General features: G+C 40.5%; 1 protein-coding gene across 4 annotated transcripts in view; it reads left to right on the forward strand.

Annotated features, from left to right (window-relative positions):
- Positions 1-27669, forward strand: part of Ndst3 (N-deacetylase and N-sulfotransferase 3) — a 160580-nt gene that overhangs the window by 105586 nt on the left and 27325 nt on the right. For all 4 annotated transcript variants that reach the window (XR_005879325.1, XM_040751910.1, XM_013118423.3 and 1 more), the window contains exons 7-8: positions 21898-22080; positions 23679-23775. Coding sequence is in view for 3 of the 4 variants with exons in the window: in XM_040751910.1 (XP_040607844.1) it covers positions 21898-22080; positions 23679-23775 (280 nt within the window). In the remaining variant the exon portion in view is untranslated. The remainder of the gene's footprint in view (positions 1-21897; positions 22081-23678; positions 23776-27669) is intronic.

Raw genomic sequence — 27669 nt, forward strand, 5'->3', positions numbered from 1 at the left:
TTCTGAGCCTCCAAGAATTTCCCTAGAGTCAGTCACCTGAACACAAATGTCCTTCACTTACTTGTCTGTAATACTTCGTAAGCGGCCGTTTGTTGAGACATGATCTTACTGTGTAGCCCTTACTGGTCTGGTACTCCATATGTAGACCAAGCCAGCCTTGGACTCACAGAGAACAGCTGCTGGGATTAAAGCATGTGACACCACATGTAACACTTTTAGGAATATTTCTGAGATGTCTCATGATCCACTTCTCCAACAGGACACGCCATTTTTCAGTGTCTTTTACTCTCAACCAGATTTCTATCCTGAAAGCCACGCTGTCTCATGGATCTGCTATGATGAACAGATACACACAGCCAGAACACTATCGATCGTCTGTCTGCCGAGCCTTCACGCCATCTGTTAGCAGCCCCTGCTTCAGCGTCAGCAGCACTTGCTTTCTTGACTACAAGCTCTGTCATCAATATGATGTTTGTCCTTCATTTCATTGGTTGTTTTCTAGCACCACCGACGTCACTAAGGCTTTTCTTGGCAAACTCATGGCCTGTTTCATGTAGTGGCTGTTCCTGCAATGTTTCCAAATGAAGTCCTTTAACTGCAAAACCATTCTGGTTGTGCTCTCTTTCTCTTTCCATTCATTTTCCTTATTTATAAAACTGAGTATCTTAGTTGCTTAATTCCATCTTCCAGTCATGTTAATATCACATACACATGATTTTAATCATACATCTTCATTTACAACCTTCTGTATTTCAAAGCTTGCTGTGCCCTAATGTTTCTTCTTTAAATAAATTCTTTAGAGAGACACTCTCCATCCAATCTCAGAAGCGTTAAAATGACTCTCCCAGATTTAAAACAATGTGCCTGCTCCCTCTTCCCTCAGAAACCAGAGACAGAAACTATCTGACCCCTTAACAGAACTAAAACTAAAACTTCTCCATCTCAGTGGCATTGACAACACTCAGTATGCATCCTGTCTCTTCCTTTTCCTGGGGATAGGCACAATCAAAGTATTCACTCAGTCTGGCATGCATAGGAAAAGGACTTAGTACCTATTAAAACAAGCAATTCTATGATTTTGACTGCCTCTGGAGAAAAGAAAGACTTGCTATAAATGCATACTTTCAGCCTTGAGAAAATACAGATGTGCATCTTCATGTTTTATTAGCTCTGGTAAAATGTCATCAAGAAGTTTCGAACTAAGGTGGGAATGGCCATGTATTTCTTTAGTCCTAGCACTACAGAGGCAAAGGCAGGAAGATCTCTGTGAATTGGAGGCCAGCCTAGTCTACATAGTGAGTTCCAGGGCAACCAGGGCTGGAGAGACCCTGTCTTCAAAACAGGAAGGAAGGAAAGAAGGAAGGAAGGCAAGGAGTGAAGGAGGGAGGGAGGGAAAAGAAAAACGGAAAGTTCAAATATTTTTCACTACTATTTTTTGAGAAAATAAGATTTTTCATTCTGAATATTCTTATCACAGTTTCCCCTCTTTCATGTCCTCCCAGATCATCCCCACCCATCCAACTCCACACCTTTATCTCTCTTTTTAGAAAAATGGATTTTTAGAAAGAAACTCACATATAAGCAAAAAAGAAAAAGAAAAGAAGTATGAGAAACACATACACATGCACACACACACACACACACAAAACCCATAAAAATACAAAAGTGAAAACCATAATATACAAGTAATTAAAAAAAAGTTAAAATTGCCCAAGCACACACCAGGTACTAGTGATGCATGCCTGTAATCCCAGACTTGGAAGGCAGAGGCAGCCAGATCTCTATAAGTTTGAGGCCAGTCTGGTGTACAAAGAGATTTCCAGGACAGCCAGAGCAGTTACACAAAGAAACCCAGTCTCACAGGAGAATAAATATTGCCCAAGCAATGTAGGGAAAATCTCCAAAGGCACCATTGTTTTGTGTAAGCCATCTAATGCCAGGCATGAGATGAAACCTCCGTTAAATGTGGTTTATATATCCAATAAGATTCCATTATAGAAAACCAATTTTTTTCTTTGCAAGTGACTGACCAATGTAGATAGGTCCTGGGTTAGGAATGAGTGCTCATATCTAGTTCCCCTCTGAACACTTGGACTCCATATGGCTTTCATTTGTACAGGCTCTGTCCATGCAGCCATGGTCTCTGTGAGCTCATATGTGCATCATTCCTGTTGGTTTTGGAGGTCACTGTTTCCTTGGTGTCTTCCATTCCCACCAGCCCTTATGCTTTTTCTACCTCCTCTTCTTCACAGTTCCCTGAGACCTGAGTGGAAGAGTTTGATGAAGACATACCATTTAGGACTAAGTGTTCCAAAATATCTCACCTGGTACACACTGTCCTGTTGTAAGTCTCTGTTAGTTCCCATCTGCTGAGGAGGACACATCTCTGATGATGGCTGAGACATTAATCTATGGATATAGCAGAATGTTGTTTGGAGTCATTTTGTTATTGTGTTCATTTAGCAAAATAATGGAATTTTGTTTTTTCCTAGGTCCATGGCCTATCTAGTCACAAGTTCTTGGCCATCCAAGCAGTGTCAAGCATGGGTTCCATCTCATGGAGTGAGTGTCAGTCTATAGCTGTGAAGACACCATGACCACAGCAACTATTATAAAGGAAAGCATTTAATTGAGGCTTCCTTACAGTTAAGGCCGTTTAATTCATTATCAGCATAGCAGGAAGCATGGTGGGAAACATGGCAGCACTCGGGCAGACATCATGCTGGAGAAGGAGCTTACAAGTCTACATCCAGAATTATAGGCAGCAGGAAGAGAGAGATGTATCCTGGGCCTGGTTTGAGTATTTGAAACCCCAAAGCCCACCTGGGGTGGCACACTTCTTCCAACAAGGCCACACCAGCTAATCCTTGTCAAGTAGTGCCACTTCCTAATGACCAAGCATTCAAATACATGAGCCCGTGAGGATGGGGGGTGGGCATCCCTATTCAAACTACCGCAGTGGGCTTTAAATCCACTCAGATAGTGGTTGATTACTCCCACAACTTTTGTGCCACTATTACACCAGCATATCATGCAGACCAGTGTAAATCAAAGAGTCCTTAACTGGATTGGTGTCTACCTTTCTCTGGTAGCATGCAGGGTACCTCCCAGTACCATGAACACTAGTCAATAGGAGTTAAAGCTCTAGGAAGGCACCAGCCCAACTTCCCTATGTTCAGTGAATTACATAGGTATTGTTTTCAGCAACAAGGCCTTACCATCAGTTTGTGGAGAGCAACTAATAGCCTGGGTTATTTAGGGATTTTCCTGGGACCCCTATTAGATGTGACCCATTCCTGACATGGGAGATTTTACTTAGTGGTTTAAGAGATTGAGGTAGGGCATTGTATCCCCTGTTACTTGGCAATTCCATTTAGATTTCTTTAATTTGTGCATATATTTTAGAAAGCTTCCACTGTAGTCAGTTTCCATATGAGTCCTCAAGTGGCCCATAGCATTAGCTAACCCTCCCCACATTTCCTTGCCTACTTTTCCCTTCCTTCCTCCCTGTTTGATCCCCTATGCTAGTCTAGTTTTGGATATTATCCCTCTATTGGAAGTATAGTTGATAAAATTCTTTTCCAGTTCCATAACCTGTCACTTTGTCTGAATGATGGTGTCCTTTCCCATAGAGAAGCTTTTTAGTTTCACGAGGTCACATTTATTGTTAGTTTTAGTGGCTGTGTTATCCATAACCCCTTCAGAAAATTCTTTCCTATTCAAGGCTATCCCCCACTTTTTCTATCAAGTTCAATGTATCTGGTTTTATATTGAGGTCCTTGATCTGTTTGGAGTTGAATTTTGTGTAGGATGATAGGCATGGATCTACTTTTATTCTTCTACGAGCAACCATCAATTTGGCCAGCATCATTTGTTGAAGATATTGTCTTTTTTTCAGTGTGTATTTCTGGATTCTTTGTCAAAAACTAGGTGTCAATATGAACTTATGTCTGGGTCTCCAATTTGATTCCTGGGTAAAAAGTGTTTTTTGGTATTTGGGACCAGCATGAAGCAATGGGTATGAGCTAGGGGATAGAAGACTGAAAGGGTGCACAGGAAAGAAGAAAGATGGTCCACTCCAAGGTTTGGCAGACCCCATCAGGAATGGAGATAGGATGGAAAGAGAGGCTCATGCAAGCAGACTGTTACATGGCTGGAATTGAGGATAAGAAAGAGAGTAAAGATCACCTTCCTGATTTCCAGCTGGTATGGCCACTGGGTTCCCATGTAAAAGAGGCCTGACCTCATTCTACAATTCCAGTCTGTGGCATATACAGCAGACTATGTAAGAGTTAGTGATGCATGGACTCAGTGAGTAATCCATACAGCAATGTGCTGCCTAGTTTTACATCAACTTGACATGCCATATTCATTAAAAAGAAAGTAAACCTCAACTGAGAAATTGCTTCTATAAGATCAGGCTATACGCAAGCCTGTAGAATATTTTCTTAATTAGCAATTGATACGGGCGAGTCCAGTCCATTGAGGATGGTGCCACCCCAAGGCTAGTGTTTCTGGGTTCTATAAGAAAGTAGACTGAGCAAGCCATGAGAAACAAGTCAGTAAGCAGCACTCCTCCATGGCCTCTGCATCAGCTCCTGTCTCTAGGTTCCTGCCCTGTTTGTCCTGACTTCCTTCAGTGATGAACAGTGAAATGGAGGTATAAGACAAATAAACCTTTTCCTCCCCAAGTTGTTTTCTGTTATACTGTGCAGGGTCTTAGCCCAACCACGGAAGGCTGAGCTGGGTCTGAGGAAGGACAAGTGAACTGCTTGCCCGTTCTGCAGCCTCCCAGGATCCCGGAGACAATCAGATGCATCAGGGAGTCTAGTCAAGCAGGAACTCGTTTATTGTCCCACAGCAGACATCTTTTAAAGCAAAACACTGCAGAGTGGGGGAAAACAGCCAGCCAATGGTCTTAAAGGTCAGTCTATCATACACCTAGGCACCCTATGCTTTACCTAGTGAACATGAGCTGTTCATGCGGTGACCCCATCTGGCTCAATCTAGGCAACCAATCATCATTTTTTTGTAAACAACTCAGGTCTTGCCCATCTGACTTCCCCTCAGCGCCATCTTTGGCTGGCTGGTGTGCCCTAAAATAGTGCCTCATCACAGCAATAGTCTAACTGAGAGACAGCAGTATATGTTAAAATTAGAGATAAAAGGTCTCAGTGAGTAATCACATAGCCATATATGTTAACAGAGAGATGCATAGGCTCAGTAAGCAAAATATATAACTGTGTGCTATCACAATTAGGGAAAACCTATAGAAGCATGAGGGTGTATGATAGGGAATGTGTTTCTGTGTATATGTTTATCTTATTGGTTGATGAATAAAGCACTGTTGGTCAATAAGGCAGCAAGATAGGTGGGACTAGGATATAAGGAGGATTCTGGGAAGTATAGGCAGAAAGGAATCGCCTTGTGATCCCATGATGGGGAAGTCCTGTGTATATGTCAATAAAGCACTATTGACCAATAGGGAAGCAAGATAGGTGGGACTAGGAGTTGAGGAGGATTCTAGGAAGGAGAGACACAAGCAGACACCATGTATGCCACCAGAGTAAGAGGTCTGGACCCTTTTCTCTACTAAGAGAAATATTTAGATTAACAATTATGTGTTAAATACTTAAGTCAGAGCTAGCCAGTAAGAAACAAGCAAACGGCCAACAGCTTCATAATTAATATAGTGTCTTGTGTGTTATTTGCGGACTTTAACTGTAGCAGGGCCCAGGCGGATGGCAAGGAAGGCAACACGTTACAATCCCAGAAGTGGCAGAGCTGGGCAGAAACCACCACTAGCTAACCATAGAGGTCTGGAGGTCTGTGCAGACAGGCAGGAAGTGCTGTAGCTAGGCAGAATCAGAATATAAGCAGGCACAAACAGGAAATTGCTCTCTTCTCTGTAGAGATGCTGAATAGTCGTGCAATGTAGCAGGCAAAGGAGTTGCAGGTCCAGTATTCCTTGTAAGCCAAGGCCACATGGAAATACATAGATGTAGCGAGAGACCTAACTATGCATCTGTGGTGCTGACCACGTGGTCACAGGTGTGTACAGGAGGGGAGGATTTAGGCTAGCACTGGGAGCACTCTCTGGGTTAATAATTAAAACAGGGCTAGCCAATAAGAAACCCAAGTCAATAGCCAACAGTTTAAAAATTAATATAGCATCTATGTGCTTCATTTGAAGCAGAGAGGGGTGGCAGGACCTGCCAGGCCAGAAAACTCACATTACAGGTGTGTGTATGCAAAGATACAGAAAATTTCAAAGCTATTAAAATAAAAGGCAGGAAATAGAATTAAATGTATCATCTCGTTTATACTTATGTACTTAAAAGAGGTAAAATGCCTGTATATAATTACTTTAGCATAAAATATTTCTAGAACACAACACACATGACATAGAGTTCATAATAGGGAAAAATTATGATGCAGATCTGCAAGAAGAATTGATGGGAAGCCACATAGTGACCAGTACTGTGTCATGATAAAGAACGATACAGAGGACAGCAAGTTGACATGTTTCACGCAGAATGAGAATGGAAAGCATCACGTGTTTGGGGAGCGTTGTCATCCAGTGTTACATCTAGGTCTATGCCTGGCCCAAAGTCCTGCACGTGATAGCCTAGGAAACAGAAAAGCAAGCAAAAATTCAGATTTAGAAAACAGAAGACTCTTGCCATCCCCTTTTCCATTTCCTCCCCATCTCCATAAATAAGGCAAATTTTCTTTATCAACAGGTAGCATTCCCGGGTCATTAAAATTTAATGAAACCATTTATTTAAAGCTATATATTACTTTCATAGTTTCTACTGTGTCTAAGGTCACTTGATTGTGAATAAAAAAATATTAACAATATTGTCAAAGCAAACCATTTTTGAAATTGTTCTGTAAGTCAGACTGTCTTGTACTTTAATCAAGAAAAATGTACCTTTCGGTTTCATAACATAATTAAGTCCCTTGAACCTCTTCTCAGCAGTTTGTACCATGTAGAAGGACTGATGATTTTAGCTTGTGAAAAATGATGACTGCTGGTTCCTCTTAACAATGTGGTTAGGTCCTAGAACATTGAAAACATGTGATGTAGAATAACATCACTTATGGAATGGCTTTTCTATAAATAACTTATTCTAAGATATTTAGAATTTAAAGAATGACAAGATATAAGCCAAATGTAGAGTTACCACTGCAAATTATTTTTACATAGGTGTCTGACCTGCTTAGAGTCTCTGTGAACTAAACTCTTGACCTGAGTTAGGATTTCTATTGGCTTGATCATTGTCCTGCTCTGTGAAGAGACACTATGACCATTGCAACTCATAAAAAAGAAAGCATTTAATTGGGGCTTGCTTAATATTTCAGAGTGTCAGTCCATTATCTTCATGGTGGGGCCTTGGTGGCATGCAGGCAGACACAGTACTGGAGAAGGAACTAAGAGTTCTACATTCAGGCTCACGAGGAGAAGGAAGAGAGAGGCACTGGACCTGACTTGGAGTTTTGAAACCTCAAAGCCCACCCCCAGTGACATGCTTCCTCAAACAAGGCCACACCTCCTAATTGTTTTCTTTTTTTTTATTATTAATATTTTTTTTATTTTCCATTTTAAATTTAGATAAGAAACAAGGTTGCTTCACAAGTCAGTACGAGGTCCCTCTCCCTTTCCCTCCCCTCCTCCCGTGCCTTCCCCCCATTCCCCCCCCCGTTATCCCCCTCATTCCCCCAGGGAGGGTTAGGCCCTCCATGGGGGTGTCCATAGTCTGTCATTTCATATAGGGCAGGGCCTAGACCCTTCCCCAAGAGTTCAGGGTGAGAGTGCACCTCACATTGTTCTATGGGAGTCCAAAGTCCGTGTGTATACTTGGGATGGGTACTGATCTGTTGTCCAAGGCTCAATAGATTACCTAGGCCTCCTCACTGACACCCAGATTCAGGGGGTCTTGATCAGTCCCATGCTGGATTCCCAGGCTGATGCCTGGGATTCAAGAGTTAACCTTTGACTGATCAGCTGTTTCTGGGGGTTCAACCAGCCCAGTCTTAATCCCTTTGATCATCAGTCCTCCCTCTCTGATACTGGCTTTCTTGAGTTCAGCTCAGTACTTAACCAGCCAGTAAATGAAGTTTCTGTTTCCCAGACTCTCTGGCCATAGGATTGTAGGCTGGCACTCCCCAGATCTATGTCTAAAATCCATATATGAGAGAGTACATGCCATGTTTCTCTTTTTGTGACTGGGTTACCTCACTCAGGATGGTTTCTTCTAGTGTCATCCATTTGCCTGCGAATCTCATGATTCCATTATTTTTTTCTGCTGAATAGTACTCCATTGTGTAGATGTACCACATTTTCTCTATCCATTCTTCGGGTGAGGGACATCTAGGTTGCTTCCAAGTTCTGGCTATTACAAATAAAGCTGCTATGAACATAGTGGAACAGACATCTTTGTTATATGAATGGGCATCTTTTGGATATATGCCTAAGAGTGCAGTTGCTGGGTCTTGTGGTAGGTTTATTCCCATTTTTCTGAGGAATCTCCATACTGCTTTCCAAAGTGGCTGAACCAGTTGGCACTCCCACCAGCAATGGAGGAGTGTCCCCCTTTCACCACATCCTCTCCAGCATAAATTGTCATTGGTGTTTTTGATTTTAGCCATTCTGACAGGAGTGAGATGGTATCTCAGAGTTGCTTTGATTTGCATTTCCCGGATGGCTAAGGATGTTGAGCACTTTCTCAAGTGCCTCTCAGCCATTTTAGACTCCTCTATTGAAAACTCTCTATTTAGTTCTGCAGCCCACTTCTTAATTGGGTCCTTTGCTGTTTTGGAGACTTGCTTCTTGAGTTCTTTGTAAATTTTGGAGATCAACCCTCTGTCAGATGTGGGCTTAGTGAATATTTTTTCCCATTCTGTGGGCTGCCTTTTTGTCTTGCTGACTGTGTCCTTTGCCTTACAGAAGCTTCTCAGTTTCAGTAGGTCCCATTTATTAATTGTTGATCTCACTGTCTGTGCTACTGGTGTTATGTTCAGGAAGCTGTCTCCTGTACCAATTCTTTCAAGGGTACCACCCACTTTCTCTTCTAAGAGGTTCAGTGTGGCTGGATTTATGTTGAGGTCTTTGATCCATTTGGACTTAAGTTTTGTGCATGGCGATAAACATGGATCGATCCGCATTTTTCTACATGCCAGTCTCCAATTATGCCAGCACCATTTGTTGAAGATGCTTTCTTTATTCCATTGTATATTTTTAGCTTCTTTGTCAAAGATCAGATGTTCGTACGTGTGTGGGTTAATACCCGGATTTTCAATTCGATTCCATTGGTCTGCCTGTCTATTTTTGTGCCAATACCAAGCTGTTTTCAGGACTATAGCTCTATAATAGAGCTTGAGGTCAGGGATAGTGATGCCTCCGGACGTTGCCTTGTTGAACAGGGTTGTTTTGGCTATCCTGGGTCTTTTGTTTTTCCATACAAAATTGATTATTGTTCTTTCAAGGTCTGTGAAGAATTGTGCTGGGATTTTAATGGGGATAGCATTGAATCTGTAGATTGCTTTTGGCAGGATTGCCATTTTTACTACATTGATCCTACCTATCCAAGAGCATGGGAGATCTTTCCATTTTCTGAGGGCTTCTTTAATTTCTTTCTTTAAAGATTCAAAGTTCTTACGATACAGGTCTTTCACTTGTTTGGTTAGCGTTACCCCAAGGTATTTTATGTTGTTTGTGGCAATTGTAAAGGGTGATGTTTCTCTGATTTCTCTTTCAGCCCTTTTATCATCTGTATATAGTAGGGCTACTGACTTTCTTGAGTTGATCTTGTAACCTGCCACTTTGCTGAAGGTGTTAATCAGCTGTAAGAGTTCCCTGGTAGAGTTCTTTGGGTCATTGATGTAAACTATCATATCGTCTGCAAACAGTGAAAGTTTGACTTCTTCCTTCCCAATTTGTATCCCCTTGATCCCCCTTTGTTGTCGTATGGCTATAGCTAGAACTTCAAGTACCATGTTGAAAAGGTATGGAGAGAGTGGACAGCCTTGTTTTGTTCCTGATTTTAGAGGAATTGCGTTGAGTTTCTGTCCATTTAGTTTTATGTTGGCTGTTGGTTTACTGTATATGGCTTTTATTATGTTTAAGTATGTCCCTGTTATCCCAGATCTCTCCAAGACCTTTATCATGAAGGGGTGTTGGATTTTGTCAAAGGCTTTTTCAGCATCTAGTGAGATGATCATGTGATTTTTGTTTTTCAGCTTGTTTATATGGTGGATTACGTTGATGGATTTTCGTATGTTGAACCATCCCTGCATCCCTGGGATGAAACCTACTTGATCGTGGTGAATGATTGTTTTGATGTGTTCTTGGATCCGATTTGCCAGTATTTTATTGAGTATTTTTGCATCAATGTTCATGAGGGATATTGGTCTGAAGTTCTCTTTCTTGGTTGTATCTTTGTGTGGCTTGGGGATCAAGGTTATTGAAGCCTCATAGAAAGAGTTTGGCAAAGACCCTTCTGCTTCTATTGTGTGGAACACTTTGAGAAGAATTGGTATAAGCTGTTCTTTGAATTTGTGGTAGAATTCTGCACTGAGGCCATCTGGACCTGGACTTTTTTGGTTGGGAGACTTTTGATGACAGCTTCTATTTCCATAGGGGTTATAGGTCTATTTAAATTGCTTATCTGTTCTTGATTTAGTTTTGGCAAATGATAGCTGTCCAGGAAGTCATCCATTTCCTTTAAATTTTCGAATTTTGTGGAGTACAGGTTTTCAAAGTATGACCTAATGATTCTCTGGATTTCCTCAGAGTCTGTTGTTATGTCCCCCTTTTCATTTCTGATTTTGTTAATTTGCGTGTTCACTCTCTGCTGTTTGGTAAGTTTGGACAAAGGTTTGTCTATCTTGTTGATTTTCTCAAAGAACCAACTCTTCGTTGCATTGATTCTTTGTATTGTTTTCCTGGTTTCTACTTTGTTGATTTCAGCCCTCAATTTGATTATTTCCTGGCATCTACTCCTCCTGGGGAGTTTGCTTCTTTGTGTTCTAGAGCTTTTAGCTGTGATGTTAATTCTCTGGTATAACTGTTTTCCTGTTTCTTCATGTGAGCACTTAGTGCTATGAACTTCCCCGTAGCACTGCTTTCAAAGTGTCCCATAGGTTTGGGTATGTTGTGTCTTCATTCTCATTGAATTCGAGGAAGTCTTTAATTTCTTTTTTATTTCCTCTTTGACCCAGGGATGGTGCAGTTGAGCATTATTCAATTTCCATGAGTTTGTAGGTTTTCTGCAATTTGTGTTGTTGTTGAATTCTAATTTTAAGGCATGGTGGTCTGATAAGATGCATGGAGTTATTCCAATTTTTTGTAGCTGCTGAGGTTTGATATGTTGCCAAGTATGTGGTCGATTTTTGAGAAGGTTCCATGTGGTGGTGAGAAGAAGGTATATTCTTTTTTATGTGGATGAAATGTTCTATAGATATCTGTTAATCCCAGTTGGGTCATTACTTCTATTAGACCCTTTGCTTCTTTGTTGAGTTCTGTCTGGTATTCTTGTCTAGTGGTGAGAGTGGTGTGTTGAAATCTCCCTCTATAATTGTGTGGGGCTTTAGATGAGATTTAAGTTCTAATAATGTTTCTTTAACGAATGTGGATGCCTTTGTATTTGGGGCATAGATGTTCAGGATAGACACTTCATCTTGGTGGGTTTCACCTGTGATGAGTATGTAATGACCTCCTTCATCTCTTTTGATTGATTTTATTTTAAAGTCTAGTTTGTTAGATATTAGGATTGCTACCCCTGCTTGTTTCTTGGGTCCATTTGATTGAAAAATTTTTTCCCAACCTTTAACTCTCAAGTAATGTCTGTCTTTGAGGGTGAGGTGTGTTTCTTGTATGCAGCAGAAGGAAGGGTTCTGTCTTCGAATCCATTCTGCTAGTCTGTGTCTTTTTATGGGTGAGTTAAGGCCGTTAATATTGAGGGATATTAATGACCATTGATTGCTCATCCTTCTTCGATTTGCGATGGTTGTTGGTGGTGGAATTATGGGTGGAATTTCGCCCCTTTGTTCTTTTGGCTGTTGGTAGAGAGGGATTCTCTAATGCTTATGTTTTTCTGGTTGTAGTTAGCTTCCTTGGGTTGGAGTTTTCCTTCCAAAATTTTCTGTAGGGCTGGGTTAGTGGACACATATTGGTTGAATCTAGTTTTGTCATGGAATATCTTGTTTTCTCCGTCTATAGTGATTGAGAGCTTTGCCGGGTATAGTAGTCTGGGCTGGCATCCATGGTCTCTTAGTGTAGGTAGAATATCTATCCAGGACCTTCTGGCTTTCAGAGTTTCCATGGAGAAATCAGGTGTAATTCTGATAGGTCTGCCTTTATATGTTACTTGACCTTTTTCCTTAGCTGCTCTTAATATTCTTTCTTTATTCTGTATGTTTGGGGTCTTGATTATTATGTGGCGAGGGGATTTTTTTTGTGGTCCACTCTATTTGGTGTTCTGTAGGCTTCTTGTACCTTCATTGGCATGTCTTTCTTAAGGTTGGGAAAGTTTTCTTCTATGATTTTGTTGAATATGCCTTCTGCCCCTTTGAGGTGGATTTCTTCTCCTTCTTCTATACCTATTATTCTTAGGTTTGGTCTTTTCATGGTGTCCCATAATTCCTGGATGTTTTGTGTTAAGGATTTGTTGGATTTAAGGTTTTCTTTGGTTGATAAATCCATTTCTCCTAATGTATCTTCAACACTTGAGATTCTCTCTTCCATCTCTTCTATTCTGTTGGTAATGCTTGTATTGGTAGTGCCTGACTGTTTGTCCAGCTTTTCTATTTTCTGCCTTTCTTCAGATTGTGTTTTTTTAGTGTCTCTATTTCAGTTTTCAACCCTTGCAGCGTTTGCATTGCTTCTTGCAATTTTCTGTTTATCTGTTCGTCCGTTTGTTGCCTTTTATGAATTTTTTGGTTTGTTCTTTCTTCCATTTCTTGCATTTTTTTGGTTTGATTTTTGTTCCATTTCTTGGATTTTGTGCTTTGTTTCTTCTTCCATTTCCTGCCTTTTTTGGTTTGTTTCTTCCTCCATTTTTTGCTTTGTTTTTTCTACCATTTCTTGCATTTTTTGCTTTGTTTCTTCTTCCATTTCCTGCCTTATTTGGTATGTTTCTTCTTCTAATTCTTGCATTTTTTGCTTTGCTTTTTCTTCCATTTCTTGCATTTTTTGCTTCATTTCTTCTTCCATTTCGTGCCTTTTTTGGTTTGTTTTTTCTTCCAATTCTTGCATTTTTTGGTTTGTTTTTTCTTCCATTTCTTGCATTTTTTGGTTTGTTTTTTCTTCTATTTCTTTGAGGGATTTTCCAATATCCTCTTTTAGGGCCTCTATCATTTTCATGAAAGTGCTTTTAAAGTCGTTCTCTTCTGCTTCCTTCGCGTTGCAATATTGGGGTCTTGCTGGTGTGGAGTCTCTAGAAGCTGGCGGTGTCATATTTGTTTTTCTGTTGCTGACTGTGTTTTTGTATTGTCTCTTTCCTCCTAATTGTTTTCAAGTTGTGCTTTTCCAGATGACTAAGCTTTCAGATAAATGAGGCTATGGAGCCATTTTATTCAAAAACCACACCTATGATGACATTGTCCAGTGCTGGTGGACAACAGCCTGTTTTCCTTATAGCCTTTGCAGCATATGGCCATTGCTGTTTTGTCTCATAAAACTTAAGCTTCATATATATTTCTACCTACATCATTACACAGCTTCATGCCTGACTCTTACAGCTGAGATTGTCTTGCCCTGTTAAGCCCTAGAAAAACTATTGCTCTTAACTTAATTTCATATGTTAAAACACTATGTTTCAGTTCAAACATTTACATGATTCATCTTGTATGGGAGCAACCCAACACCAATTCTTTCTCATAGAGGTAGGGCATCTTGGGTTGTTTCATCAATGTCTAGCAGGTGGATTTTCTTCATTCTATTCTTTCTTATTGTTTGAATAGTTACCCTCTACATAAAGAAATGAATTTCTGAACTAACTTGGAACTCCCATGACTTCTCATAAAACACTGGATTAAAGAAGCTATCTTAAAATAAAATTTAAAAAATTTAAATGTTAAGTTTATGTAATAAGGAGGTTCCAAGGGGGGACACATGGATCTGTGTAGAAAGGGGAAAGAGATATCTCCTGGGTGAACTGAATGCCGGTGGGCATGGGAACTTGAGGTATCCAGTTGGGGGTAGTAGGTGGAAAGAGAGAGTGCTGAGAGAGATGACTGGAACGAGGAAACTTATGGGGTTAGATAGAAGCCCAATGCTAAGGAAACTTCTATGAGTCTACAAAGATGGCCCCAGCTAAGACTCCTGGTAGCAGTAAAAGCTTAGCATCACCTGTGATCTGCTTGGTGACTACCCTGGTTGTTGGTGGAGAACCTTCATCCAGTGACTGATGGAGGAAGATTCAGGGACCCAAAGCCAAACATTGGGCTGAGCTTAGAGAGTCCCACTGAGAAGATGAGGGATTGTAAGAGCCAGGGGGCTCAGGGACATCACAGAAAAGAGCTAGTCTGGCTCATGGGAACTAGAAAGATTCTGAACCAGCAGTCAGGGAGCCTGCATGGGATTGACCTAGGCCCTCTGCATATATGTGACAATTGTGGTGCTTATTCTATTTGTGGGACTTCTGACAATGGGAACAGGGGCTGTCCCTGGTGCTATAGCTGGATTGCCTTGCCCAGTCTGAATACAGTGGGGAGGTTCTTGGTCTTCTGGCAGCCTGATATGCCATGCTTTGCTGATACCCATTGGAGGCCTGTCCCTTTCTGAATGAATATGGAGGAGGGATGAATTGGGGTAGGGAACAGAGGGGAGGCTGGGGGGAGAGAGTGGAGGGAGAAGAGTGAGGACAGGCTATGATCAGGATGTAAAATAAATTAATTAAATAAAAATGTTAAGTTTTAAATAATTAGAAATAGAATTCACACAGCAAAGGAAATAGAGTGAAATAGCCTGCAAATGAAAGAAAGCATATGCCAAAGTATATTTGATGGGAAATTAATATCTAGAATGCTGGTAAAAACCTACATTGCAAGTCTCTCACCCTAGACAAAAGGGATGTCATCAGGAAAACAAGCAAAAAGCTGCCTACTGGGAATACAAACCACCACTATAGAACTAGTGTGGAGGTACCTCACAAAACTATAGCATTCATAATTAAATATGTCATTTGTGTGCTCTTTAAAAATAATAGTAAATAAATGAAGCAGAAACTTAGAAGGGCGTTCCCACCTTTTGAAAGTGTAGTAATTTTTAATTCACAAAATGAACAATCAGCTTTGATGTGATGTTTTCCCCTTCCATGCAAAATCTAGCCCTATGAGCTAGTGTGTTAACTGAAGCCTCCCAACAGTGAGTTTGATCTTTGTGGTTGTCGAAATTCAGCTCATTCCCACATGAACCCGTCAGATTTTCATGTGGTCTGTTTTCTTTCATTTTTTTTCATCTACTAAGTCTTTGAAGTTAAATTAGATACATTTGCAAACATTTAATTCAATTTCCTCTCTATATTTTCATTATGCTGTGGAGGCAGTGCTTTAAAACTAAGAAGGAAAATATTTTCTGCAAGAGAATAAAGATGTTTGCATTTCACAACTGGGTAACACATTTATGGTATGCTGCTGCCTGCCTAAGAAAGGTTTTCTTCTAATTAATCACTTCTGAAGCTATCATCAGCCATGTTCTCTATTCTGTCACTGTAAGTCTAATGCTACAAGATCAGCTGTGTCTGTTCTCTAAACCACTGAAGTAGGGTCTTCTCAGAATAATGAGAAACAACATCACAACAGCACAGGCCATGGACACAATACAGACTTAATTGAAAATCACTGGTGTAAGAGTTGGAGCGGCTGCGTGAAATGTAGGCATGTGTTCCGAAGCTGAAGCGAGGGCCGTGCATTCCAGTAGCATTACTTCTGTTATCTGGCAGAAACATTCATTCATCAGTCATTAGCTTGTAACCAAAGGGTTGAAGCTGTCGTTCTGAATGCAGAGCCAGAAAAATTAAGCAAGTAATGGTGAAAAAGACAAAACACTTGAGGCTAAATTGCTTTAAATTGCATTGACCTCATCCCTGTACCTTTGAAACCTGTCCCTAATTGAGAGCAATGGATTTGCCCTCCTGGATTTCTTTTAAAGCTTGTCAGAGCTCAAATCCAAAATGTTAAGGCCTTCCTGAAAATCATTCTGCAATTGAGTTTTCCCCTGAGATTATTGAATGATGAGCATGACAAAAGGCAAGTGTCAAAACAGAACTCAGTGAATTTAAACCTTTGAAGTCAAAGCAGCATCTGTTCGCTGCGATTGGAAGCGATAAAATGAATGAAATTTCTTTTGGCATAAAACAGGATAGCACAAATATGAAGAATATGGCAAGTTCTCAAAATCCTCATCTCATAAGCCAGCTATGTCCTTTCTCCTCTTTTACCTACAGCACCCCAATAGAAAGTGCCCAGAAAATTCAGTAAGCAAGATAAAAGGTTGAATCATCACTGATTGGTTATCACTTTTTATTCCTGGGAGCTTGCATAGCACTGTCCAGCGCCACCAAAAGAAGAAAGACTACAGTTAATGAGGTAGACTTCAGTTCAATTCAACAAATACTAGCAGCCTACTCAATTCAATTTTTAAATATTTCCTTGAAAGACTATAATATAGTCAATGATCTTGGCGAACCATATTTAGCAACAGGATCCTATCAGTGCAATAGTTGTTAGAAGAGAGCACAAAGTACAATAGACTAGAAACATGAAAGTGGAGTGGAAACATAAGAGGGAATGCCAGTAGGAATAAGTCACACACACAAATGCAGGGACAGATACATTTCCTGGGTTGTAAAACAAAAGATGAAAAATGAAAACTTGAGATGGGAAAGGAGATGTTTGGTGAACTCTTGAAGTACTAGGGGTGTGGCCTGTAGGGCTATATTATATGGTATGGTGACCATGTGGCTACTCTACACTGGCATGTACTGTGACTATCATAAACACATCAGATTTAGGAGACCTGGTATTAAGGGTTCAGAACACTGCAGGTCCAGACAGCTGATGGATACACTTAGCTAAGGAGCCAATGGAGCAAAGCTACCACCAGGGATTGTGACTGAATGTCTCAAAGTCAGAATCCTGCCCAAGCCCAAAACTATCTCATTACTGAAGTACTTTCAGTTGCACTCAAATAGCCAAATCAGGTTGTTGCTTATGTCATCATTGTCTTTCCATGCCCCCTCCACATCAGGATTAGATCCTGATCAGAGAACTCTTGGTCCTGGGAAATCTCACAAAGGGGACCATCGTCTCACAACCCACCATATGACATTTTTCATATGGAACCTGCTAGTAAACCATTCATAGTCAACCTGTTTCTGAGTCTGGGCTTACAATATAGAAGAGTAACTCCCTCCTACGGTTTCCTGAAAGGCAGCCCTCAGCCAAAGAGGACTGTAAACATTAAGATTAATTGAAAGGAAAATAAATTAATGATGTAAGACATTCCAAGTAGACACTTAGATGTTCACATGTGAAATTTAGAAGGATGTAGATTGGAGTAGTTTGAAGTCAGTTAATCAATGTGGTGATTCCACCTAGAGGCACAGAAGGTAAGGAACAAAGCCCAGAGAAACAGCCTCGCCAAAAATGCAAGTTTTTGTTTCCAAAGAGAGATCCTACCTTTAAGGAATGAAGGAGAACTATAGAGAAAACTCAATGCCCTCTTCTGGTTTCCATATGCTCCTAGGTCTATATACCCACTCAAGTCCCTATGAACACGTCATATACACATACAAGAAGAGACTGGACTGCCAGTGAAAATCCTTAGCAAGTAAAAATATGTATTCTAAACCTGAGGAGTAGAGTTCAATCCAGTTAATTAACATTAAGAAGAAGATGAAAAAGATTGGGACCATACACTAACATGTTATTAGTAGCTGTCATGGTGTTTTCCCTGAAGCTTGGCTGAAATATCTCTGTGTTGGAGGGAAATCAAAAGGAGAACTACTTCCAAGTCTCAGGTTGGCAGGTCATTAAAAAAGATATGAGTCAGGGACTGGAGAGATGGCACAGTGGTTAAGAGCACTAAGTGCTCTTCGAGAGGAACCTGGGTCCAATTCTCAGGACCCACATGACAGCTCACAACTGTCTGTAGCTCCAAGATCTGACACTCTCACACAGACATACATGCTAGCAAAACACCAATGCACAAAAAAGATAAATTATTAAATAAAAGAGGCTTGCATGGATAGCATGAGAGAAGTCCCAAGTCACTGGCAGTAGAATCTTGCCTAGTGGAAAGGATTGGAAGATTGGTGCAGAAAAATGAGTATTAAAAGGTTGCAGATATGAGTTGGTGAACTGCTAGAATGCTGTTATAAACAAGAAAAAATGATGTTCTTCAAACTAGCAGGAGCATCAGTGACTCAGTGCCTAGCTGTGAATCTCTGCTTCTACTTCCAGCAGCTATTGAATTATAGCCATAAAGAAACTCAGTGCACAGCCTGTTGCATAATAATTGTATAACAAGCAATAGCTATTTATAGTTTTATAGTCGTTGATGTTTGTTCTTTTCACGGTATCCCACATTTCCTGGATATTTTGTGTTAAAGATTTGTTGGACTTAAGATTTTCTTTGGTCGATAAATCTATTATTTCTAGTTTATCTTCAGCACCTGAGATTCTCTCTTCCATCTCTTGTATTCTGTTGGTTATACTTCCATCTGTAGTTCCTGATCAACTTTTCTATTTCAAGAATTCCTCAGTTTGTGTTTTCTTCATTGTCTCTATTTCAGTTTTCAGGTCTTGAACTGTTTGAATTGTTTTCTTCATTTGTTTGTTTGGTTTTTTTTCCTGACTTTCCTTAAGAAATTTGTTGATTTCTTGCATTTTTTTTGGGTTTTTTTTCTTCCATTTCTTTAAGGAATTTTCTAATATCCTCTATTATTTTCATGAAGTTGTTTTTAAGATCATTCTCTCCTGCTTCATCTGCATTGGGATGTTCAGGTCTTGCTGATGTAGAACCCCTAGACTCGGGTGGTGTCATATAAGTCTTTCTGTTGTTGAATGTGTCCTTATACTGTCATCTTTCCATCTCTTCTTCCAATGGGTACAGGTGGGGTCTTTCCCTCTCCTGGTGGGTATGGGTTCAAGGCTCTCTCCTCTCCTCTCTCCCAGAGGGTGCAGGGGCAAGACAGGAATGGCAGCCGATGTTGGATGCTTTGTTCTGCCTCCAACTCCCTCTTGGGGGTCCAGTGTCAAGAAGAGTCTGGCAACCACAGGCCAGAGGACTGGAAGAGGGAAAGGTGGACTGGAAGAGGCCCTAGCACTCAGCTCTCTACCAGAGGGTGGAGGGGCAGGGCTGGAATGGAGGCCGATGCTGGATGCTTTGTTCTGCCTCCAGGTCCCTCTGGGGGATTCGATGGCAGGAAGAGTCTGGCTGCTGTAGGTCAGGGTACTCTAATACGGAAAGGTGAGCTAGAGGAGCCCCAGGAGCTCACCTCTCTACCAGAGGGTGGAGAGTCACGATAGAATCTGAAGTTTATAATTCACCTTCTATTTCTTTAAAAGCACAAAATAAATTCCAGGCTGGAGTCCAAAATCTAAAAGGGTCAAAAGGTAACATGCCTTGCTTTGCTTGCATTGTACCCTATATTATCTTAGGTTGGCATACCAAAGTGGAGTTGAAAATCTAGGAGATGTGCTGTGCTTACAGACTAAGAAGCTTTTCACCTATGGGGTATCCTTGGTGGTGGTTAGGTTTCTGTCAACTTAACACAGGCTAGAAAGAAGAGCCATTGAGAAAAATGTCTCCATAAGACTGCCTGTAGGCAAGTTTGTGGGGCATTTTCTTGATCAATGATTGATATGGGAAAGCTCAGTTCACTATGGGTGGTGTTACCCCTGGGAAGAAAGCAAGCTGAGAAAGCCAGGGAAAGCAGGCAAATTATCAGCATCCCTCTTGCCTTTCTGCTTCATTCTTGCCTTGAGTTCCTGTCCTGACTTTCCTTAGTGATGGGGTGTGACATGAGGGTTGTAAAATGAAGTAAACCCCTTTGTCACTAACTTGCTTTTGGTCATGGAGTTTTGTCACAGAAGTAAAAGCATACTAACTAAGACAGGAGCTAATTTAAATACTTTATAAATATTGCCTCAGTTCTTACAAATGAGCCTCATTTTCAGCAAAGCAACATTAACTAGCTTTGTAACTTATTTTGGATAGCCTGACTTTATCAATACCAGTGCCATTTTGTTTCTGTAGTTGTGCAAGTAAAAAGATAGATATCTTGCTCCATCACAGTACAAACTGTTGTTCAGTGACTGAATAGTGAACTCAGTTGCATTGGTATCACAGCACTGTGTCGCTCACTTCCATAAAAAATAAAGCAAAAAATGGAGCTAGCAACTAACTAGGTGAATATACATCTTTAATTAATATACTTACAAGCAGACGTGAGTTTAATAACCAGAACTACATGCATGGGGGTACATGCTTGTACTCCCAGTGCTAGGAAGGTGGATACCCAGGGCTCATTGGCTAACTAGTTTCCAGTCAAGTAAAAGACCATGCCTCAAAGGAGGGTGGGGGAAGGCCAGACAGCATCTGAGGAGCTATAAGCTACATAAAATTCATCTCTGACCTCCATTTATACACATGAATCTGTGTGCCCCCATACAAAGTGGGGGGTAGGGACAAAGACTTCCAAATGTCAGAAGAGAAGGGAAAGAAGAATCATAATAGGCAGTCAGTAGTGAGTGACTGTAATGTTAACACTGTGAGGTTGGGGCCAGCCTGGGCTATGTAGTGGGACCTTGTACCAACACAAGGAAGAATTGCCACAGACTTGATGCTATTTGAAGAAAAGTAACTAGAAGGATGTTTTTTTGTTTTGTTTTGTTTTGCTTTGTTTTTGTTTTTCGAGACAGGGTTTCTCTGTGGTTTTGGAGCCTGTCCTGGAACTAGCTCTTGTAGACCAGGCTGATCTCTAACTGGCAGAGATCCGCCTGCCTCTGCCTCTGCCTCCCAAGTGCTGGGATTAAAGGCGTGTACCACCACTGCCCAGCCAGGAGGATGATTTTTTTAAAGCTTCAGTTTTCAGAGTCAAATTATAGGAATGACATGAATCATCAGAGAATAGTGGCTGTGTTGACAAGCTGGCCACTATTTAAAAGTCACTTTATGCCAGGCGGTAGTGGTGAATGCCTTAATCCCAGCACTCGGGAGGCAGAGGCAGGCAGATTTCTGTGAGTGTGAGGCCAGTCTGGTCTACAGAGTGAGTGACAGGACAACCTCCAAAACAATACAGAGAAGCCCTGTCTCGAAAAACAGATAGATAGATAGATAGATAGATAGATAGATAGATAGATAGATAATAAAAGTCACTTTCCAAGTATTTTGGAAGTTCTAAGATCTGTTCAGCAAGAGGAGATAAATAATCACGTTTAGAACTGTAGCTTTTCATGTAAGCCTGGAGACACTGCCCCATGTAGTACAGGATACTGATGCTCCGTCTTAAGTTGTATAGACTGCGTTTCCGTGTATCCTGTCAGACATCAGGGTGACTGTTACTTGGGTCTTGATTGAAATCCTTATACAGACCATCTAATTAAAAAGTTAAGTCTAAGCCGGGCGTTGGTGGCTCACGCCTTTAATCCCAGCACTCGGGAGGCAGAGGCAGGCGGATCTCTGTGAGTTCGAGGCCAGCCTGGTCTAATGAGTGAGTTCCAGTACAGCCTCCAAAACAATACGGAGAAACCCTGTCTCGAAAAACCAAAAAAAAAAAACAAACAAACAAACAAACAAAAAAGTTAAGTCTAATGTTGGTATGATCATACTGCCCTCTAGTGTTAAAATGACCTATGTTTATGCCAAAGTTCATTTGCCTTTTTCAGATCAGTATTTTCATGACCCATTTGTCTAACTATGGAAATGACCGACTGGGATTATATACATTTGTGAATCTAGCCAATTTTGTGCAGACCTGGACCAACCTGCGTCTTCAGACCCTGCCTCCAGCTCAGCTGGCTCACAAGTATTTTGAGCTCTTTCCTGATCAGAAAGACCCTCTCTGGCAGGTAAAATCAGATCAGTCATTGACATAAATAAGTCATCCCACAAACGGTTTGTTATTGTGTGAAGTTATCTAAATGTGAGAACTCGGAGCATCCAAGTAAAGCTGTGCAATTAGAAAACATTTAGATTTGAGAAACCACTTCCTACTGAATTGTAGGCCTATGTTATTGCTAACCATTGAGCCACATTTCTGTTCCTTTCCTATTAGAAAGTACAGAATATGGAGTGTAGGACATCGTAGATGATGATATTTTCAGTCATAAGATATCACTTTTCAGACTGTCATAAGTTGAAAATGGAAAATAGTAAGTTGTGTGTCAGGCAGTTGGCCAACTGGTCAGCCTTACACACACACACACACACACACACACACACACACACACACACACCTGGAGTTACCAGTCACACTAGCAGATTTCTGGAGTAATCTCGGTGCTGATAGCCAGTGTTAGATTTTGTTGGTGTCACAAGCATCATTTCTTCTTAAGTACTACAAATAGCCAAATGTTAGTCACTTGAACAATTTTGCCACTAGTCTCACCCTTTATCTTTAAGTTGAAATCATTATTATTGTGAGAAAGTGGTTTAAAATAAGCTGTACAGAGTAGTAACCAAAAGAAGTGCATGACTTTTGTCTTTGCTACATATAAACAAGTTTCACACATCTATACTGTTAATTGGACAGAAGGAAAGAGTGGTCCTGTTTGCTTATTCATAAAGCAGTATGAAAGAATGCTGTAATCTTCCCCTTTACATTAGTGTACATACTGTATCTCAGGAGAAAGTATGCTTTAGATACAAATACACACTCTGCCTTATTTTAAATAGACCAAAAGTTAACCTGTGTAATAGCAGTTCACCTTCATTTTGCACTTCTGCTAAAACTGGATACTTTCAACATCGCAGTCAGTAAATTTACATTTTTAGATATATATTTACCAAATTTTGAAGGTAGCTGGAAGGAATTGACTGTCTCTTTAAATCAGCATGACTTGAACTCTCTCCTCTTGAAGGAAACTCAGCTATTTAGAATAAAAATAATAATAAGGTCTAGGGAAACTTTAAATAGAGTGATTTACTGAATGCTGAGAATATATCTCCCCTTAGGCCAATAGTTCAGCCTGCCTTATGCTGGAACCCTTTAATACATTTCCTCCTGTTGTGGTGACCCCCAACCATACATTTTTGTTGCTACTTTATAACTGTAATTTTGCTACTCCTATGAATCATAATGAAGATAGAGGTTTGTCAAAGGGGCTGTGACCCACATGTTGAGAACTCACAGAAAGAATAGTGTCTAACCAAAAAGTTTACTACTTAAGCGGGAGAGCATAACTGTAGAATTGCCAGGAGCAGGAAAAATGTGATCTCCTGGGCACTTGACTGTTTAACTGAAGTGGAAACCTCTCCCCTTCCCACTCCCTCACTCTCGACTGAAGGACAGAAAAAAAAAAGCTTTCCAGTGCTTTTGTTTCCAAAAGAAACCTCTTGCTTATCATTCTGTCTCCTTGTATATCTTAAAGCAAAGATTAGAATCTCTACTCAAAAATGGATACACACACATACAAACATAACATCTCTATATTCCTTACCCATACAGAACCCCTGTGATGACAAACGCCACAGAGACATTTGGTCTAAAGAAAAAACCTGCGATCGTTTACCAAAATTCTTGGTAATAGGACCCCAGAAAACTGGTAAGAACTTTAATATTATTATTAAATAATATAAAATAACTAGACAGTGAACCCTTGTGGCAGCAGGACCGAGCTACTGAAGTCACAGTACATTCCAGCATACTCTGGAGCAGTCTTGTTCGGCCGAATAACATACTAAGGGCTTCATCAGGCTCGTTTAAAAGGAAGGGGGAAGTGGATGTGATTTGAAAGACACAGTATTCAGTCTGCTAGCACGTCTTACTTTTTCCCCAAGGCTCTTACTCCAGAAGTGTAGTTAACATTTCTAAAATTAAAACTAATTTTGCATTTAGAAATTGATTGACAGGATTTGCTCAAATTCCAAGGGAGACATATGTAAGTACCTGGATCTTTATAAGAAATCTTTTCCAGAAAAAAAAATTATCTCTGCATTTCAGATACAGCTCACATTCTTGCAGAGATGCCTTTTTTTAAGATCCAAAAATTGTTTGACAAGCAAAATTCCTAGACATAAACAAAACTTTCTGCTATCAACATGTTTATTCAACCCCAGGAGGAATGCATTGCACACCTTCGTAAATTGGTCTGCAATTTGTTCCCCCATAAACTTCTTGTTTCTGTAAAACTCGGTGTTTGAGTGAAGCCCAGTGGAAGTTTTAATGCCAAACATTTGAGCTGCCTGCATGATAAATTACTTGGGGCCTTTGGATTCTGGCTTCATAGAAAACAGCCACAAAAGCTGCCTTGCGTGGCAATCCCTTTCCTGGTCTCTGAAGATATCTTAGAAATCTGGGCGAGATCAGCAGTCTTGGACACTTCATTAGTTTTAATGCTATTTTCAAATAATCAGAGAGTCCAGGTAAGAATGGCAGACATCCCTTCCCTTGTGTGTTCCTGTGGCCTTGTCTACTGAAAGCCTAACGATGCTTAGGAGAACATTGAAACTGGAATAACTTCAGTGACCTCCCTCAATCAGCACATAGCCTTGTCATTACTAATCACCTCTGTCTGAATCTTGACACACCCAGTTTGCATGGGAGCCCTGCTTATCCTACCACACTGGATGTAGACACCTTAACATCATGTTTTGACAGCAGAAGTATTACTGGGCAACCTCAACTCTGCTGGGCTCTGAATGCTTATGCTACTATTTGGTTATGGCATTTGCTTTTGGCATAAAATTGTTACAGAAAAATTATTGTTTTGTGGAAATTAATTTTCCCAAGGTTTTTTGAGAGAGTATAATTTGCATCATCCAATAAAATGTACCCATTCCAAATGCTGAATTAGGCAACTGTATGAGTAATATTTCCACATAGAATAGCTTCAGAAGCTTTATGGGACCCTGAGAGTGAGTCTTTTTTCCTAAAAAACAGATTAGAAAGCTAAGACAGTTCACAACACTAGTGATGATGAAATTGCAACAAAAATGCTTGGTCCTAGGATTTGCCTGACTCTTGCTCTCTAGCTGTGACTTTCAGTTAGGACAGTACTCCCCCATAAAGTTTAAAGACTGCCTCATTTAAAGACAGTCACCAGAGGAGAATCACAGATATCACAGAGCATTGTAGAAGTACAAAATTCCTGAGCCACACCTTAGACCTACTAAGTCAGAAACCCTGGAATGGATGCAGATGTCTGTGTGAACCAGTCTTTATGTGACTCAGCTACAGCCAGGGTTTGAGGATCAGTGTTGAGTCAAGGCGCTGAAGAACACCAGAATTGTCTATTACAGGTTCTTGTGTTTCATCCCATAAAGTCTACTTGATTGCAGATAAAGTGCTCATTGTTCAGTTTAGATATGTAATCTTGGTATACTGTCTCTATTTGTTGTCTAGACAATCTTGTAGTTGACAAATATTTTAACCATTTTTATACTGTACATGTACTATATATTGAAGTGCAGTTTTGAAGAAGTTTGAGTAATAAGAAAATACCAAATTTTGTACAAATGGCAGGGTGATATTGTTACTGGCAAAATTAGAATGGTGACTTCCGCAAGTGAGGTTGCTCTTGCTACCATTTGACCTGAAATAAAATTGACAGTATACATTCCATTAGATCACAAGAGTTAGTTCACAACAATAAATGTGTAGAATCAATCTATAGGGAACATTTGTATCCTAGGAATAATGAATGTATAGACAAGAGATACCTTTATTTGATAATCTAACAAACATAGTCATAGTTGCAAGTGACCCCTTAAATCTTGGGCAAACTAAACCCAAACTGCCTTCCTCTCTCCTGGAGTAGTCTGAGCTACACACTTTACCTCCTGATTTAAGTGAAAACAGCTCTAATTCTACACCTAAAACAAAAGGCCCAGGATAGCTAAAACATCCCTATACAATAAAGGAACTTCAGGAAGCATCACCATACCTGACTTCAAGCTCTATTATAGAGCTATAGTCCTGAAAACAGCTTGGTATTGGCACAAAAATAGGCAGGTAGACCAATGGAACCGAATCGAAAGCTCTAATTTTAACCCACACACCTATGAACACTTGATTTTTGACAAAGAAGCTAATACTGTAAAATGGAAAAAAAGAAAGCATCTTCAACAAATGGTACTGGCATAACTGGGTACTGGTATGCAGAAGACTGCAGATAGATCCATGTTTATCGCCTTGTACAAAACTTAAGTCCAAATGGATCAAAGATCTCAACATAAATCCAGCCACACTGAAACTTTTAGAAGAGAAAGTGGGAGATACTCTTCAACGAGTTGGTACAGGAGACCACTTCCTAAACATAACACCAGTGGCACAGGCACTGAGATCAACAATTAACAAATGGGACCTTCTGCAACTAAAAAGCTTCTGTAAGGCAAAGGACACAGTCAAAAAGACAAAAAGGCAGGCCACAGAATGGGAAAAGATATTCACTAACCCTACATCTGACAGAGGGCTAATCTTCAAAATTTACAAAGAACTCAAGAAACAAGTCTCCAAAACACCAAAGGATCCAATTAAAAGGTGGGGTACAGAGCTAAATAGAGAATTCTCAGTAGAGGAGGCTAAAATGGCCAAGAGACACTTAAGAAAGTGCTCAAAATCCTTAGCCATCAGGGAAATGCAAATCAAAACAACTCTGAGATACCATCTTACTCCTGTCAGAATGGCTAAAATCAAAAACACCGAAGACAATTTATGCTGGAGAGGATGTGGAGAGAGAGGAACACTCCTCCACTGCTGGTGGGAGTGCCGACTCATACAGCCTCTTTAGAAATCAGTATGGAGATTCCTCAGGAAAATGGGAATTAATCTACCACTAGACCCAGCAATTCCACTCTTAGGCATATATCCAAATGAGGCAAGTTCATACAACAAGGGCATCTGCTCCACTATGTTCATAGCAGCATTGTTTGTAATAGCCAGAACCTGGAAGCAACCTAGATGCCCCTCAACTGAAGAGTGGATAGAGAAAATGTGGTACATTTACACAATGGAGTATTACTCAGCAGAAAAAAAACAATGGAATCTTGAAATTCGCAGGGAAATGGATAGCACTGGAAGAAACCATCCTGAGTGAGGTAACCCAGTCACAAAAAGACAAACATGGTATGTACTCACTCATATATGGATTTTAGACATGGATCAGGATAGTGCCAATCTGCACTTCCACTGATAGAGAGTCTGGGAAACAGGAAAGAACCTAAAAGATATGCATATATGCATAGTACCCAAGAGAAGAGGATTGAGACAAGATCCTCTGAATAGATGGGGAACACGGCGAGGGGTGGGGGGTAGTGGGACCTGGGAAGAAGAGAGGGGGTGAAGAGGAAGAGAGTTGGTCATGGGGGAACAGGAAGTTGAGGGGGTGGGGGTAGAATAGAGGGAAGAGGGAATCATAGGATAGAATACAGATCAGGCACCAGAGCGACCTCGAGTGATCTAAAGGGATAACACCAATTGGCAAGCTAAGCAATAGTGG

Source organism: Mesocricetus auratus, unplaced genomic scaffold, assembly GCF_017639785.1.
Source record: "Mesocricetus auratus isolate SY011 unplaced genomic scaffold, BCM_Maur_2.0 Super-Scaffold_100009, whole genome shotgun sequence".
Taxonomy (NCBI): Eukaryota; Metazoa; Chordata; class Mammalia; order Rodentia; family Cricetidae; genus Mesocricetus; species Mesocricetus auratus.